The sequence below is a fragment of the Mesoplodon densirostris genome, chromosome 3 (genome assembly GCF_025265405.1).
Source record: "Mesoplodon densirostris isolate mMesDen1 chromosome 3, mMesDen1 primary haplotype, whole genome shotgun sequence".
In the NCBI taxonomy this organism is placed as follows: Eukaryota; Metazoa; Chordata; class Mammalia; order Artiodactyla; family Ziphiidae; genus Mesoplodon; species Mesoplodon densirostris.
This window is the reverse complement of record NC_082663.1, coordinates 26357815-26376774: the sequence shown is the minus strand read 5'-3', so window position 1 is coordinate 26376774 and position 18960 is coordinate 26357815. Positions and strand designations below refer to the sequence as shown.

The window sequence follows — 18960 nt, the reverse complement described above, 5'->3', positions numbered from 1 at the left end:
CTTTTACTTTCCAGTATATATGGTAATTAAAAGTATCTGCTCACCAATAAAGATTTTTCCAATAACGCTGTGACTAATCTATTTTATATCAAAACTTAAGACTGATTTGGGATCAGCATCAGTCTTTGACACTGATGAACTTCCTGTTCTTAAAAACTGTTTGTTCTCTTAATGCAAGTTAAACATTCATCCTCGTTCTTATTTATAGTAAGAATTTTGTTGGCATTTATTTCATAGATAATTCAAAACTTGCCCTCAGCTTTGTGTATCATCTGAATTATTAGAAGATCTAAATTAATCTGAGTTAATTAATTTAGTTTCTTATGAAACTCACCTGATCTGCTTTTGCTTTTTCACAGACAAAGGTTTCATAGAATTCAGCAAATTCTGGAGGGTTGTCATTGACATCTAGAACTTTAATATACAGTGGTACTCGGCTGCTTTGCTTTGGATTATCTGCAAAATGCCAAAAAGAAAGGAAGAGGCATTTATATGCTGATGGCCAGTCCCCTTTAGATGATGGTTACTCACTCCTTTCTCATTCATACATAGATTCTCCAAGGCTCCTGTGAGTACCACAGTGCATTATGTATCATCATAGTCACAAAAAAGTAGAATTAGATTGTTTGGTACTTCTGGAGTTGGATACACCTGATGGAAATATCTAGGAGACAAAGCTACTTCTATTGGTACAGTGCAACTGTATAACAAACCCCAGAGTAACACAAAATAAAGAAAAGCTCTCCAGGAAAGGAATTTTAGAAGCATATTTTAAAGGAAGCCAAGGAAGTAGGCAGATGGGAAAAATGTGGGCAGAAGGAAAAAGGATGGGATAATAATGATTGTTAATGGTCTTAGTTTTTTAGATTGAGAGCTAGACATTGTGCTGAGCACTTTGTTATATTTTATTTAATCCTTATAAACTTCTGAGATAAATATAATTATTGCCCCCATATTATAGATGAGGAAACACATCATATTATAGATGAGACACAGAGAAGTTAGGTAACATGACCATATTCACAGAGATAGTAAAGACTGGAGCCTAGACTCAAACTTGGGTCTGTCTGACTCCAAAGCCTAGGCTGTTCATCTAGGATAATGATAGAGCAGAATCAGTGTTTGAAGACCTGAGATAAATGAAGTATTTTGGCTGTCATCTCTGATAATCTCCTGGGTAGTATGGAAGGCAGATTCCTGTTCAAAGAATCAGGAGCTGGAATCTCTTACCTCAGGTCTCTTCACTCACTTCACTCATGTCTATTTGTTTGTTCACTTCATAAATATTTAATGAGCATCTAATATCTAACTAGTGCCAGCCACTATTTGGGGTGCTGGGATACATGGGGAACATAACAAAGATCCTGCTTCCTGGAGCATTGTTCTTATGGGGGTAGGCAAACTGTAAACACATAAATATATAATGTGCCAGATGGCAAATGCTATGGAGAAATTAAACAGGTAAAAGGGACTGGAGAGAGATGAAGGTGCTGCTTTTTATGGGATGACCAGGATTGGCTTCTCTGATGAGATGCCATTTGCATGGAGATATGAATGAAGAGAAGGATTAAGCCATGTGAATATTTCCGGCTCTCGAGGTAGAGGAAATGGCAAGTGCAATGGCCCTGGAGTGGGAGACAGTTGGTTTAATACAAGCTCTTGGCTCTTGGCATCAAAGGTAGTTAAGAAGTTTGGACAGTAAAATTCTTAGGTTCCTTTGCATCTAAAATTTTGCTCACATTATTCTTCCCAAGTTAGAGCTGCAGAAGATGAAGTTTTAAAAGATCTTTATCACTAGTACTTTCAAAGATATCATAGAAACATTAAATCTTAAAAACAGAAATTTTTAGGTACAAAGTTTAAAATACACATGAGATGACTACTTCAGTAAAAAATAAAATTTCATGATGTTATAAAAAATGATCCTTTCAGTGGGAAATAATTTTGTAATTTTAAAGCTTTAAGTATTCTGTCATTGGTATCCACAATAGTCCACATAAATTCTGAAAATCAAATTCCTACCTAACAAATTTATAATGAGGAGTTCTTATCACTATCAGAAAGAAATGCTTCATTTTGTCCACGTTGGTTGTTATTCTATTCAATATCTTTCAGTCACTTCAAATCTCATGAGTTATGTTGACAAAGAATATTACTGTATTATACCATTTGATATGGAGTATTTCACACTAGATACCCCACTGAGCTAAAAATGTTTGAACTTTTAAAATCAAAAACAAAAACTAAAAAATGAGCTATAATTTAGAAGCCTGTTTTCAAACATTTAAATGTTATTTTAAAGATCCTTTTTCTTTCATCTACTTAGGTCTATACATTCTGTTTACATTATACAGTTTTCACTGTATATAACCATTTTATTTGAAGTATTCCTTTGGCCCTATTTTTCTCTGCCTTAAATTTCATGGGGACTGCCATAAAATTCATTCTAAACATTGTGTTGATTAGTATTGGTGATTAGTATTAGTCACTTTGGTGTACCATGAAAAAGTTACAATTTATATCTCTTAATTCTGTAACAATTTTGAAATAGACATTCTACAGAAAGCTAAAGGATGACTATCCAAAAGATTTCTAAACAATGCCTACATTTTAGAATATACTTGATCTCCACCCTCTCCTCCCAGCCACACACACACAATGTCTGTGAGCCCATTTCTTTTAGCTACTTCTGTAATGTTCTGATTTATAAGCTTTTTGGAATCAAATCCAACATGTACCAATTCAACCTAGGTTGACAGATGCATTCCTGTTTTATTGTTCCCAAACTGCAGAACTTCCACAGTTGCTTCTGTATTTAGGAACGAACCAACATGTGTCTAGAAGAAACATTAGTGCAAATCATTGCAGAGCTCTTTCCCTCAATAAGTATCGAGTGGGATCATCAATACATGGTGACGAGTTTCAGCCACATTTCACTAGCCCTTGTGGAGATGCTCTCTCTGTCAATCAGGGACAGCAGTGGTAAAAGGGTGGACTTACTGAACTCTGTTGCTATTACTGTAATGTTGTGCCACAGCAATGTTTCTCGGTCAAGAAGTTTCGATGTAAAAATTGAACCATTTCCAGAATCGATGTTGAATATTCTGTCCATATCTGTGTGTCGATCAACAGAATACCTGATAATGCAGAGCAGAATTTAGAAAGGTTTTCTTTGATTTGCTATTCTCACATCCTAAAACTATTCCCAGAAAATCTGTTACATGAATTTTTTTGTACCTGTAGCACGTATTTGAATATCGGTAACTTAATATTAAGCAAAATATTCTGATAAATTATTTCTTTACAATTGAGGTCTTAATAGTACACCCACTAGACAAGTTGCATGATTTTGAGTATCATTACTAAAGTTTCATTTTTAAGAAATGTAATTTAGATCAAGTTTATATAGTAATTGTTACATTTTAACTTAAATTTTTAGACATTTGGTTAGGACTTTAATGTGTGTGTGTGTGTGTGTGTGTGTGTGCATAAGTACGGTTATTGGCTACTTTTCTGTTATCCATTTTATTTAAAAAATTGTTATGTTGAAAAAGCAAAAGATGGTTAATGTGGCTGAGGTTAGTGAATCTGGAGAGGGAAATAGCAGATGAGCTTGCGGAGAGATCCACAGTTGGGACTGTAGAAGGATGGGCTGGCTGTGGGGAGGAGTTGGAGTTTATTTGAACTTGATGTGGATCTTCCAATGGATTTTAAGCAGAGGAGTGTCACCATCTAACTCATGCTTAACAAAGATCACTGGCTGAATTTGGAGAATGGTTGGACAGTGCTGTCACAAATGATAGGAGTGAAGAACAGGATTTGGGGAAGATCATAAGTTCCAGTTTTGATATGTTGAGGCTGAGGTGCCTGAGGAAAGTTCAGGAAGCTCAAGATAAACATCCAGACTGACAATCTAGATTTCCTATTCAACACTCTAGGAAGAGAATGGGGAAAAATGCAAAGAATGGAGTTGCTTAAAGGATGAACGGGAGAATGGAGACCCACAGGGACTAGAACAGTGCCCAGAGTAGAGTAGGAATCTGACAAATCTTTAAAAAGGAGAGTTTGGAGAATTCAAAGAAAACCAAGAGGTGCTTTAGAAACCCAAACAGGACAAAGTCTTCAACGCTGAAATTGATGAAAGACTAGTAGATTTTGAGAAATGTTATCTTCTTTATAAATTTATTACTAGTGTCTGGAATAGTCATATGTAAGGGAAAAATATGTATACACCCTGTTTTATGGGGGGAGCATTAAAGAGAAAACTCAGAAGAAAGTTGATATGCGAAGGCCATTATGAACAAAAAATTGCCTATTTTAGCTGAATTCTCAAAATGAACATCATGATAGGAGATTTTAAAATGTCAACTCAGTAGAAATATATTTTAAGTAAATGTCCTACCTAGTCATACACATGTGGAAGTATTATGAATGCTTTTTTAAAAAACTCTTGTTACTAACTTGCAAATAGTGTACCATGTTCCAAGATTCTATTTCAATTAATTATTTTGTTTTAAAGTACTACTAGTGAATTATAATAAACAATGTTATCTGAATAAAATCTATTTTTGTCATCTAGCAGGTGTCTAAAAAATATATATTCCATTATTGTAGGCTAATTAAACTTGATTTTAAAGAGAATTAATGAAGTTCACAATGGATTCATATATGTCAAGATGGAATTTCAGTTTCAGTTGACATAAATCTAGTGTTTTATTATCAAAAGGGTTGAAACAGATGAAATAGCTACTGTTTTGCCATTTATGTCATGAATCAACATTCATTAAGAGTTTAGCCGATTGCATTGAACTTGCTTGATCACCTTTCTTCATTTCTGAGAATGATAAATATTTATAGGACATAATTACCAAAAAGGAAATCTCAGTATTCATAGCCTCTGTAAGGAATTTAATAATTTTCTACAAATATATTTTTTTCTTTCATGAAAAATGTCAAGTTTAAGACATGACGCTTATTGCCTTCATAAGCTGTTAACAATTATACACAGCACTAATCTTTTCTTGCTCTTTGCCTCTTTTCTTCCTGCTATAGTTTTAAGTTTTACAAGTAATCATATTTTCCAATCAAGCCTTGAAATAAAGGGTAAGGGGGTGAGGAATTTTTACTTGAAGGTGGCTTTTGATTTTAAAGAGAGAGGACTGTTTAGGAAATACCATAATTGTATATTATTTTCTTTCCTTAATTGGGGATTTAAAAATTAATAGAAAACCTAAAATGTCTACATTGTTTAGGAAAGATATCTCATTTGAGGCACACAAGGCCTCATTTGTTTGTTGTTTTCCTTTCCAAAGTAATTTCTACTTATATCCAGAAATTTACTGTTCAGTCACATTAATAACTGATAAGGAAAAATGTAACCAATCTCATCATGATTATAGCAGATCATTCTGCTAGGTACCTCGTTTTTTCCCCTAGAACTTTACTGTATTCTGTGATTCAGTAATTTGTCTTCTCATGTATCCTGAAGAGAGATTTGTGGGTCAGGAAAAGAAAATATGTTTGCATGTAAATTTTTCATAATAAGTATTCAGAGTGACATTTTATAAGACTTCCATGGAAATCAAGGACATTTGTGATATGAAGTTGTTGGAAGAAAATTATTTTATGTGATTAAAGAATTAAAGATTTGTGCTTACATAATGATAAAGCATTGTTTGGGGGAAGGATTCTCCAGTATTAATTGTGCACCTAACATTGTGTCTAGCACTTACTTGTGCAATATTTATGTCTTGCATAACTGAAAACTATGTGTGGTTGTAATTTCCGAATATAAGAATCAGTTTATCCTATAAAAAAACCCACTGGAATATGCATCTATATACCAATATATCTATGTGCATTTTTATTCTTAAAGCTATATCTATATATGAAATCCATATGTACCAAGGGAAGGCTGGCAGAAAAAACTTTAAAATTAGCTGACAGCCAACCTAACCTGACAAGCTAACTACCTCCTGTAATAAAACATAAAATAAATGCAATGGGTAAAAGTGGTATTTGGTATAAAAAGTAAAACAGACATAAAAATGAAGCCTACCTTCCCAGAAGACATTATCTCTTTCAATTAAAAGCATGTTGACTGATCAAAGAGGTAACCGAAGCTCATATTTATAAACTTCCAGCATTAGCACTTTTAAATTGGTCTTGATGTTGACCTGCTAAGATTTTTGTCTTATGCAGTAGAACGAACTCTGCACGTTGGGAAAGTACTTAAGATTATTTGTGTTGTAGGGTCAGAGGCCGTCATTCATTTTCCTTATTAATAATGTTAAATGTATACGGAGGAACACTTGACCCATGGGGCTCTCATGTGGCTGCTTTGGGTTGCCCATCATCCAATTTAAGGAGTCTACAAGTATTCCAGTAGAATGATAAGACAACAGAGTCTGTTTTCCCAAAGATTTAAAATTAGTCCCTGAAAATAAGCCAGGATTTTTTGAGTCTTAGATGTGGGACTTGCCATGAGGTTTCATTTGAACTCAATGGCTAAAAAGTTGAACTCAAGGGCTCAATGGCTAAAAAGTTGGAAAACGACTGCCTTAGAGCCTCAAACTCTTTCATCTGCAATAATACTCTTCATGCAGCAGCCAATGTGGTCCTCTTAGAGAGTAGCTTTGGATTACTTAACTTTTCTACCCAAAGCTCTCCAGCGGCTTCCTACCTCAATCAGAATAAAATCCAGTGGTTACCAGCACCTACAAACCCCAGTAGGCCCTGCTTCACTCACCACCTACCAAACCTCCCTGTCACCTCATACCATGCCACTCCCCACCTGCGTCCCTCTCTCAGCTGCGGAGGCCTCTACTCCTACCTGCCAAGCAAGCTCTGATAGCAGACCTTACCCTTGCTTTCCCCTCTTGTTGGCATGTTCCTGCCCCAGAGAGCAGTGTGGTTCATCCCTTCATTTCATTCAAATCTTTACTCAGATGATTTCCAACAAGGCCAAGCCTGACCACACTATCTAAAATAGCACCCCAGATACCCTTTGTTTTCTATACTCTGTCTTATTTTACTGCTTACACTTTAGTTTCACCTGGCATAGCATATATTTATCATTTGCTTATTTCTGTTTTCCCCAATTAGAATGTATGCTCCATGAGATCAGGACTTGGTACTGTTCTCTGTCACATCTCTAGTGCCTAGAACATGCCTGGCACACAGCAAGTGCCCTGATCAGAATAGATCTGTAGACTCACTGGTACAGCTTCTCAGTCTGCTTACTTTCTTCATGAGGAATAATTTACACAATAATATTCTGGTTTAGCACTTTTCTCATCTAGTCAACTAAGCTACTGGTAAAGGCTCAAAGTTGTTGACTCCAGTGCTTTCATGATAAGATTCTAGAATACTTAAGCAGTGGTGGTCTCAAAGGGCAATGAGTCTTTCTTACAACATGATTTACAACAAAGGTGTAAGGAAAGTACAGGGAAAATAGAGCTTGCTTACATAGTATATATTTGGATTCAGCTCTATTAATTTAATTTCCCCAGGATTTCACAGACGTATATCATGAAACAGTGCTTGTTTTTATCCATGTCTGCAACAGAAAAAAATTATGCATCCAAATGGAGCATAACTCTGCCTGTAAGTGTTACATGGTGGGTTCTTCCACGCTTGAAAAACTGACTTTCAAGCACAGCGCCTTGTTTGTTAAAAATACTTTCTCTGTTCCACACCAATCTCTGACAAATCTAAGATCTAAAAAAAAAACCAAAAAACCAGACCATTCAGCTGCATTACCTCGTACCACTTCCATGTAAGCAGTAACCTCCTTATAGCTCATTTTATGTTTTTTCACCCCAAATTTTGAGTTTTTTAGGTTTACATCATTGCTAAAATAATATTTTATGTTGAGCAAGGAGAGCAGAGTTAGTAAAGGTACTTCAGTTTTTCAGGAAGACAAAACTAATTGGAAAAACGGGATTCCTTTTTTCCAACTTACAAGTGAATATTTGAATATAAATCAACAAACTTATGGAAGAGACATGTCACAGAAGTGTGCTTACTTGACAGGATTTCGGGCAGCATCTGGATCTTGGGCTGTGACTGAGCCTATTGTCGTATTTATCTGAGCATCTTCTCTTATTTGTAGGATGTAGGCCAGTTTGCTGAAGACAGGGGGCTCGTCTACATCTTCCACCGTAATTTTAACTGTGGCTGAATCTTTGAATGGACCCAGGTAGAGAAAGCGGGGTTCAATGTGAGGGTTGGAGGCTTCCACTTTGAGGGTGTACACTTTCTTCTTTTCAAAGTCCAAGAGCTTGCGGGGGATGTGGGGAGGAAGAAGTGACATATTTAAAGCAGCCAAGACACAGAAAGCCAAGGCATGAGCCATTTTTAGTGCAAATCACTGATAAATGAAAGTGATCATGTTGCTTTGAGACATCACTACACAGCATGATATTGGGTAAAGACATTGGAGTTCAGATACCACACAATCCTGATGGAAGTGTGGGCTGAAATCACGCACCAGGGTGATTTATGTGCAAGTTATGATGGGCAGGAGAGGGAACCTAGAAGCAGGAGGGAACCTAGAATAGGCCCTCTTTAAAAAAATCCTTATATTTGACTACAGGGAGCCTCGCCAGGGGCAGGTTGGCAAATATGTAGTAGATCCTTCTGTGTCAGATGTTGTCACATTTGGCTGTAATTGAACAGCTAATGAGTGCTTAAAATTTGCCAAGGGACTTCCCTGGCAGTCCAGTGGTTAAGACTCTGTGCTTCCACTGCAGGGGGTGTGGGTTCGATCCCTGGTCGGGGAACTAAGATCCCACATGCTGCGTGGTACGGCCAAAAAAATTTTTTTAATTTAAAAAAACTGCCAATATCTGAGCCCCACCCTGGACCATTAAACCAAAATATCTGGGGTGGGGATGGCAATCTATACTTTTAAACACCTCCCCTAGTGATTCTACTGTGCAGCCAGGATGGAGAACCACTGGTCTGCAGCATGATTCCCTGTTCTTGATTCAGATAAAATAGATTAAAAATGGGGTTTTTTTGGGGCATGAGTTGATAAAATATTCCAAGTGATATCCTGATAAGGGCGTCCGGCTAATTACTTGCCAAAGAAAGTAATGATCACTGTTGTCAGAGGTCTTTAGGAGAAGTATCTCTGCTTCTGGAGACATAGTGAACCCAAATGCTTGTTGCTGACTTTTAGTTTTAGATGATAATATGACAAGGCTCACGAGAAACACAGTTAATCAAGACGTTAGTGAATGTGATTTAGTCGGCTAGGCAAAATTTCAGTTTGAATATGATAAGGCACCAAGAATATTAAAAAGGTTAATGCACACTAATGGGCTTCCTAATTATATTATAGTATAAAACATTGATCTGAATGTCACTTAAACATGTTTTATTGTGTTTCCAGATATTAAGGCATGTAATCCAAAGCTTAAGAGGAAAATTTTTCTTCTTATTTACATCTACTTACGCTTATATTTACCAGCAAATACAACAATATGCAACAGGAGAGAGAAAATATTACACCATACATGATAAAAGTGAAATCTTTAAAAAAAGTAACCAAAACGAATATTATTTTTAGCTTTGAAGCACACAGTTTATTGGTTTTTAATTTTTGCCATATTTTAGTATACTGCTCCGTGGTACCAAACAATTCTGGGGGTTAAATAGTGAATAAGTACATAGGGGAAAATAGGAATTTAGAATATAAAAATTTTATTATTGTATTCCAAAAAAGTAGCTAAAGAGCTTGCAGGAAATTTTGCTACTTTATTTTTGTGGTCTTTATATATCCTCTCTAATTCAAACCATCTTTATCACTGCTTGTATTATTCTCTTCCTTCAAAGCATGTAACGGAGTTTGTAGTTATACATGTTTCTTTGTTTATTTGCTTACTTGTCCATGGGAGCAGTTCCCTGAGAGGAGAGACCATCCTGTTGAATGTACTATTGCACCTCCAGCATCTAGAACACTGTCTGGAACTGTTTTTATTATTCTTCACTTACATTATTTATTTCATGTATTTTTTGTATATCATTTGTTTATATAGTTTATTTACTTAGGAAGTTTTTAATAAAAATTTATTGAAAGTATGGAATTAATGAATGTATAAGATTATTGAGGACCCCTGAAAGCCAACCAAAGAACTCTCAATGTGATTAGACTAGGTCTTAAAAAGAAAATTAATAAAATAAGACTTGAGAGGAACGTTCATGTGAGATGTAATTGCCCCCAGTTACTTGGGGACCAGAGAAAAGTAAATGCCTTCATTTGTGTTGTATTTTTAAAAATGCATTACCTTTTTGACAGTTATAATCCCTTCCTGGGTTTCCTGATCGGTGATGACATCAAACATGTCCAGCCCCTCTCCCTCTGTGATGCTGTACTCAATTTCAGCATTTTCTCCCAGGTCGGCATCACTGGCTTTGATTCTGCCAATTGGTGTACCCGGCGGAGATGATTCAGGGGTTTTAAATTGGTATGTACCTATTAATCACCAGACAGAAATAAGTCAAACACAGACTAATTACACTCCATCATACTAAAAACAAAACCCATTCTCTAGCAGTTCGTTCAGACATTACCATGGATGCAGGCAGATTTGTGCTTTCCTTAAAATAATTAATGGTGCCCTAGTCTCCTTAACGTTTTTCCTTTCATGATTGTTAAGAATATTCCTTCTATTTCATGACCTGTCTCGTGGAAAAGGGAAAACACTTTTCTTGTCCTGTAAGTAGGCTTCCAAGTTTATGGTGTGATTGTGAGAAAGTCTGAACTGTGAAGGGAGGGCGCAGAAGGTTGTGAAGACCCCTGTTAATGTAATCTAGCAGAAAGAATAAAAAAGAATTTAACCTGAACTGTGACTTTAAGCCAATTACTAGGTGTTCTTTAAAAGAGCTCTTTCTGTCATTGCTAATAATAACTGAAGGTGAAAACAAATTATAGCACTTCCAGAATGTATCCAAGTAGAGATTCCTTCACTCCTACATGAAGCTGGTCTAGTTGCAGTTAGGGATATAGATAGATACATTGAGAAAAAAGCTCTTATTTTTTTCTAATTTTGACTAATTTCTTCCTTTAAATTTTACTGGTGTTTTTTCTTTGCATAGATTTCTCCCATTCTTGTATTTACATTACTAATTAAAAAACTAGACGTACACTTTTCTCATGTTGGAAAATTCGTTGAAGGAGAGTACATGTGAGTTTCAATTAGATCTGTCAGGCCAGCATGTACTTAGGAACAGACATATAGTAAAAACAAAAGTTATTCTATTCTCACCCATTACATTTTGCCAACTATTTACACAAATTGCTTTGGAAAAAAAAATTTAGACTTTGACACTACTAAAATATAGTCCTTCAACAATATTTAATCCACTAAGTATTGATTGAGCTCATCCTTGGTAAAATGATAAAACATGCCAAGTTTTTCTCTAGTGTATTCCACTTCCCTTTCGGTGCCTCCAGCCCCTTTCTATATTCTCGGGTCCCTTGCCTCGGGGCATTACGCAGTAATGATCACAGTCTATTTATTCAAGGAGAGAGCACAGAGGGGGAAGGTCCCCTGGTATGGGTAATCCTTCTGTTATCCTTCCCCAAGACATCCCCATATGGAAAAGGAGGTTTCTGGGAAAAGTGCTGGTGATCCTGATATTTTCATTTCAGGCTTCTGTGGGGGATGTTTTAGCGTTCATAAAACCTTTCTTCTCCCCGTTAAATCAGAAATTAGTTAGCTATTCTGTTTTTGCATTTAACTAACTGTGACTAAAATACTTGAAAAAATAAACAAGATAAAACTATTTCCTGTTGATCTGTGTGTATCTCCATTATAAAAGAAGCCCTTATTAGCTGACCAGCTTTGCAAAAGGGCCACGCTTGAGTAAGTGGGTTTTCTACTTAATGATGGCAGCTATTTTCTCCTGGAAGACAGGATTCAGGTAGTTTTCTTAGGAAATCATAGTCAGAAAGGAATTTTGATCCTGGAAGAAAAATGACATTAAAACCAGTACCTACTTGAGGTCTCTAAGTGAAAGGGTCAAGTGTACTGCTTGAGACAGAGTGGGCATTTATGAATGCTGGTTTCTCCTTTACCTTCCTTCTTACCTAATCATGAGCGTTAAAGATTTTAGAGATGACTTTTGGTATCTCAATTAACCATAATGTAGACAACTATTTATGATTACAAATGGATTAAGTACATAGTTACTTCCACAGTTGTATTTTTAGAAACAGTAAAATGATAAATCCTCCCCTTGCAAAGCCTCGTGATGACTTAAGGGAGATTATATGCCTGGTTAAATTCACAAAATATAAAGTCAAATTTTTCCTAACAAGTAGCAGCATGCTTGTATATATATGTTCTGCACAAGCATATTTATGCCTGTGGTAGTCTTGTTAATAAGGAAAAATAAAACAATGATGTTGCTTTTATAATAACAGCCATATCAGGCTATTACTCAGCTAATTACCAATAAATGTTCACATCTACTGAGCATCAGTGTTGTCAACTCATTTTAATAAATGTGCCAGTTCTTACTAAGTTCACTAACTTTGGCAATTAATAATAATAATGGGAAATAAATATCATTCTTAAAGTTACAGTTTTACAAAAGTGTACTGAAGACACCCATTCAATCAAATGTTCCTACTCTGGGGAAAGCGGGGAGGGTTGTCATTGACATCCGTCAGCGTGATGTTCACTGTGGTGGTCCCAGACAATCCCCCCATCTGTCCACCCATATCCTTGGCTTGAATCACCACTTGGTACTGCTCCCTGTTTTCACGATCCATGTTGAGCAAGGCTGTCTTGATGATACCTATGGATATGAAGTTCAGAAATGGAAAGGGATATATTAAAAATACTTTACACAATCATTTATTTACGCAAACAAACATAGATTGTCACCCACCATATGCATAACACTATGCAGATGTCGTGGGTGACCATAAAGATGATTGATGATAGGTAGCCTTTGTACTGAAGGAAATTAAACCCACATAGGGGAGGTAGTTACATAGATACATTGAAAAAAACATACACCTATAATGCAAGGAGAATGAAAACAAGCACAAGTCACATCCTGCAATAGTGCAGACTGTAAGTGGTATAAGATGACACAGCAAAATATAACTTGGCATGTGGCACAGTGCTATACTACTGTAGCTGCTTGATAAAGGACAGTAGGTGCATTATGAGGAAATTAATAAAGTCATATATACTTGAACTGACTCCTGAGTTTCACATTGCTGAATTAACTAATTCCTCATCAAATATACCCACCATAATGAATGTTCTGAGGATCTTCTAAACCACAAAACTGTGGTCTTATAAAAACACAACATCAGTTGTCTCATAATGGTCATATTGTATGATCCTAGAGAATTTCTTCCCTAAAGCTGATGTGAACTTTAGTTCAACAGGTCCCAGCAGTGAGCAACATTCTTCAGTTAGGTAAAATTTATCTCTATTGTTAGGTAGTTATAAAATAATTAGTTTAAAGAACTTCTAAAAGTTTGTCTAATTTCTATGTAAGGCGTATGCTTAAATGAGCAGCATTCTTTCAAAAATCACTGGAGAAGGCTTTATAACCTTCTCAGGTGGCACATTCCAGTGCTTAATGACTAGTGAAGCTGAAAAGATCTTTTTTTATTTTTAACAAGAATACCTCAGACAATAGGTAGGAATGAATACCTCAATTTCATTCCTGCAGTGCTGGCTTCAGTGAAAGTGAAGCTGCTTTCTGTTCTCCAGATAATAGTACTTCTCTATTTAAACACTGGAGGTCACCTTAGCCTTCTGTCCTTTAAGTTGAATAATTCTAATTTTTCATCCTCATTGTTTTTAAACTCAGCATTTTCTTTTTCCTTGGGATTCTTTCTAAGTTCATTGCACCTCTTATATCGATTTCCAACTGGATGTAGTAACCTAGAAAGGTTTTGATTTCTACTAACAATAATGGATGCTTAAAAATCGTATAAAAGGAACTCTACTCCTACTATGACAGCAAAAATATGTGTAGAATTTACTATACAATACAAGTGATATTTATTTAAAAAACAGTTCATCATAAGATAGTATGCTACTTTGTGGAGATAGTGCAGAAAAATGAGATGTTGAAAAATGATTCCATTAAGGCAATCCCTTTTGTTTTTTAGGGCAGTAGCAGTTAGGATAAGCTAGACAACATGACAACAAAAGTAAAATTTCAGTGGTTTAACAGAGCTGTAGTGCTCTGTGCAGGCCAGTAAGAAGCTCTGCTCGTGAAAACCCTTAGGCATTCAGGCTGGAGATCCACTCGATACTGGTTTCCATCCACGATCACTGTGGCAAGAGGAAGGGAACATGGTGGATTGTGCACCAGGTCTAAAAGTTTCGCTTGGAAATGACTCGTATCACTGCTACATTTTATTGGCCCAAATAAATCACATGGCTACATATAGCTTCCCAGCAGGGTAGAGAGATGCACTCCTACTAAATAACTAGAAAAAGAAGAATCAGAATATGTATAAACAGCCCTACTGGCTATCAGAAGGGGTTGGCCTTTTAGCTTCATCTCAAACTGGAAAAGACAATAAAACAATGTGTAATTTTTCCGAATCTCCTCTGAATAAACATGGTGGATGAAACATGTCAGATTTCTTGTTTAAAATGATCTGGATGTCATATTTACAAGTGTATCACTGGTGTTTGGGAGATGAATCTAAGAAAATTCAATCACACTGATTGTTTTTATTAAAAAATATGCTAGCTCAGTTGAGCATGTCAATTAAAATTACAGATTGTAAAAAGAAGATACAAAAGGAATTCTAACCTGTTTCTGATTCAACTGAAAAATAGGGCTGCCCCTGTAGGATGCTATAGACAATTTTAGCACTGTTTCCGTACGTTGGATCATCAGCATCAGTTGCAGTGACTTGGACAACAAATGTGCCTGTAATGACAGAAACATGAATTGAAAATAAATTAAGGGTTAATGATGGGTCCTGGATACCCACACATAAGGAAAAAGCACAATCTTACTTCTACAGAAAACTATCATGGCAAGGGAGTGAAGAACTACAGTGGGATGCTAGGCTAAAAAGCCTTGGATTTCTCTGAAGGAATGTGATCAACATTAATAAATATTGTAAGGATTAAATTAAAGGGAAGCACGGGAATGATCATGACTTTGGGTGTAACTGATTCCAACCCATCTCCAAGGGTGAGATTTGATTGGATTCTTGCTACGGCAATTCTTTCAAGTTATCTAGGCCTAAATCTATTGGCATCTTGCACTATTTTTTCTACAAGGATTAGTGTAGGTATTGTTTAATCAGGGGGCCATTCGTGATTTTGCTGGAAATTTGCTCTGTCATAGGTGCTTTTACTCCTGGACTATAACGTGCTGATGTGGAGCCTGCAAATGCAGTAGCTATTTTGTGATCTTAGCAATGACAGCCTGAGGACAAAGCTGAATAGGACAGAAAATTACAGAGAAATATCTAGAACACAAATCAAACTATGTTCAAAGTCCACTTTACTTTTGGACTTAAGTAATGTGACCAATAAATACTTCCATTGTTTAAAGTAATTTGAATTGCGTTTTCTGTTACTTACAAATAAAAGCATCCTAAGTGATAAATCTATCTGATAATTCTAAGAGGTTGAAAGACCTTGAACCTTATGAGAAGTAGTTTTGGATTAAATAAAGAATTAATTGGAATAGCAGAGGATACACATCCAGAATTTATAATCCCAAAAGATGATTATAATTAAATGCACAAAGAAGGCTATGTTGTTTTAGATTGGCATTCTTATCTTAGAGGCCACAGTTAATAATAACCTTCAAAGTATCCCTAACCCCCAAGAAATTCCATGCAAATTTTTATGTGTATGCCTACATGTATATTACAATGAGGAGAAGTTCCATAGACTTTATCTGATTCTCAAAGGGGTCTGTGACTTCCAAAAAGGGTAAGACCCTCTGATTAAGATCATTTTATGGCTGACTTTTGGTATTCATATTAGACAAAGAGTAAGCATACTGCTAGAATTCTCCTGTCCATCAACAGGGCAGGGAAGCCACATTTAGGGAATATTAGAATTTTTACATTGCTTTTGTAATATCTAACCAGTTCCATTTATTGAACAAATATACTGTACTGTGTTAGGGTTGGATGCTCTGGATGTAGCATGTTGATGCATGAGATAGAGCACCCATCCTTGTAATTTGACAAGGTATGTAGGGAAAATGAGAGCATGTGATTTTAAAGCGAGGAGTAGTAGAAGTCAACAAACACCTATATTCTTATTTGACATCAATACAAAATTTGATTGCTTTTAGAATATGGTTATCTGGATATTTTGAGTGCCTATTAGTTGTCAGATGTGGTACTGGGGGCTCTGCACTTGTTTTCTCCTTTCATTCTTATGATAAGGATTAGGAGTTGATGTTTATTATTTCTTTTTTATAGATATGGAACTGGGGGATCAGAGACATCAAGTCATTTATTTACCTAAGGCCACATTGCTGCTTATTAGTAGGGATAGTTTCAAACATAGGTCTGTTTGACACCGAAGTCCATTTTTACTACCTTGTTATTGTCCCACTACCTTCATGTACTTCCTTTGGGATGCCTTTACTATCACAATAGTGACATGTTAATTTATGATAATGATGAATGTCAACATAACTGTGCCTGTGTGCAGATTGGAAAAAGCCTTCTCTTCCTCAAGACCTGTTACTGCCAGCGATCCTCAAATATTTATAAAACATATTTAATTCTATAATGACTTCAAGAGTATGCTGCCCCTTATACTGTGCAGTTACACTTTGCACATCTGGTTAGAGTTGCCCTGCGTGGTGCTGATGACCAGGCTGTCCTTCATTAATTCTTCCTGCCCTTTACCACATAGAGGAAAAATATTTTTCCTAACAAATCTTCCTCTTAAAAGAATTCTAATCCTCCTCTTAACTTTGGTGATGGTTTGTGATTTTTCTAACAAAAGGCGACTTCAAGTAATGAGATGAGTAACTTCTTTATGGGAAAAATTGAGATGTTTTATAATCATTTCTGTAGATTATATATTTTCCAAGTCTTAGAATTGTGAACTGAAATGTCTCTGATATCTGACTTGCAGAATTATGGAAAGGTTTTTTATTATGTAATTTAGCCCTTTTGAACTTGACACTGAATATAACTTAAAATAACCCTTTACACAATAGTTGAACATTTGTCATTGTCTCCCCTGAAGTGTTTTAATGTGGCTGACAGTGATGTCAGTAGGATTTTTTTTCTTAATTTAAATTCTATTTACCTTTTCCCAATCTAAGCAAATTAAATGCACACGTATTAATTTTAAAATTGGTAGTAGAGTTGTGCACAAAATATTAATTTACCATATTAATGTCATGAAATTCTCTTAATTGTTACCACTTAGTAAAGAACATATCCTCTAGATATCGTCTGCATACTGTTTATGGATTTTTAAAAAAGTTTTCTTTGAGTCTCTTTCTCAAATATAATTACTCTTTAGTCTTGACTGTAAATTCAGGGCTTTTGTTTTCCATTGGGGAGATCCTTACCTGAAGCCTAATACCACTATGGGCTAAGAGAAATAGAGAGGGCTGCTGCCTTTCAGTCCAAGAAATAAAGTGGGCATTTTGAGTGGGAGAGGAATTAGATGAAATGGTCTCTCCTCCCTCCCCCTCTCACCCTGCCACTTTTCATACCCTAATCACTAAAGGAAATGCTGTTTTCTTAAAAATAATAAGACTAGAGTAATATTAGGAGACACCAGTGCACTTACAAAAAGGACATAAATAGACTGTCTGAAACACAGTGTTTCTAGAATTTAGTAGCTAAGTTCATTCAATTCAGCAAATTTCACTCATAGGACTTGTTATTCAGTTGATGTACTAGAGGAAATGGTTGAATCACATCTCACTTACCGACATCAGACATTTCAGGAACAGTGGCCGTGTAAACCTCCTTGGTGAATATTGGTTCATTGTCATTGATGTCATGGATCTTGATGATGAATTCAGACTCGGGCTCCACGGGTCTCCCTGTTTTTCTGTTTATGGCCTGAGCTCGAAGGATGTAAACAGGTTTTTCTTCCCTGTCCAGCCTCCTGGTGGCCTGTATATCTCCTGTGTTTTCATTGATAATGAAGAGATCTCCTGCTCCATCTCCTGAAAGGATATATTTAAGTGATCCATCTCCTCTATCCTGGTCTGAATGTAACTAGTGTAGAAAAAAAAATTAAAGAAAGTAAAAGTCAAGCATGTGATCCTAAACTGTTTGTCTTTATGCTGCAATGCTATGTTAATTTTCATTAAAGTCTTTCTAAGGGTTGCAGATTTTTTTCTTTTACTATTTACTTAAATCCTCAGTAGTAAATGCCATTCGTTAATGGACGTGTTCCCTTATAATCACAGAGATTTCCAGAAGTGGAACAGAGCTTGGATAAAATTTAGTAATCCTGATTTTGAAGAATGGAAAACTAAAGGCCACAGCAATAGTAAGATGCCCAAGGACAAATAGGCCTGGCTAGAACGAAACTATTTTCACTACAGCTTTCAGATCTATTACTATACTCTCCCCCTCACTTTTATGTACACAGATACACTAGACAAGCAATATACTACTGAGAAAAGGATTTTGGTTTTTGAATCAGAGTGTACATTTTGCCTCTACACGTTGCTATCTTGGTAAATTTAGGAAAGCTAGTCAATCTTCTTGATTCTAATATGATGGAGATTATAGTCAATTTTCTAGGAAGATGTGAAATTTATTTATGAAATTCAACTCAAAGTGTTTGAGAAACATCTTAAGCGCTGCCAGGGACAATGCCTTGAAACCACCCTGACTAGGTAATTTACAAGATAAATTGGAATAAGATAAATTTACAAGATAAATTGGAAAAGAATATTTAACACATAGTTTAGTTTAATATGGGAAAGGACCTTCTAAAAGATTAGATT

General features: G+C 35.9%; 1 protein-coding gene across 2 annotated transcripts in view; it reads right to left on the bottom strand.

The window, feature by feature from the left end:
* Nucleotides 1–18960, bottom strand: part of LOC132485139 (cadherin-6) — a 56448-nt gene that overhangs the window by 6769 nt on the left and 30719 nt on the right. The window contains exons 2-8 of one of the 2 annotated variants that reach the window (XM_060091613.1): nucleotides 17926–18220; nucleotides 14806–14925; nucleotides 12643–12810; nucleotides 10293–10480; nucleotides 8028–8281; nucleotides 3001–3137; nucleotides 335–456 (exon numbers count right to left, since the gene is read on the bottom strand). In XM_060091613.1, the coding sequence (XP_059947596.1) occupies nucleotides 335–456; nucleotides 3001–3137; nucleotides 8028–8281; nucleotides 10293–10480; nucleotides 12643–12810; nucleotides 14806–14925; nucleotides 17926–18220 (1284 nt within the window). The remainder of the gene's footprint in view (nucleotides 1–334; nucleotides 457–3000; nucleotides 3138–8027; nucleotides 8282–10292; nucleotides 10481–12642; nucleotides 12811–14805; nucleotides 14926–17925; nucleotides 18221–18960) is intronic. The other variant, XM_060091614.1, reaches the window with a different exon arrangement.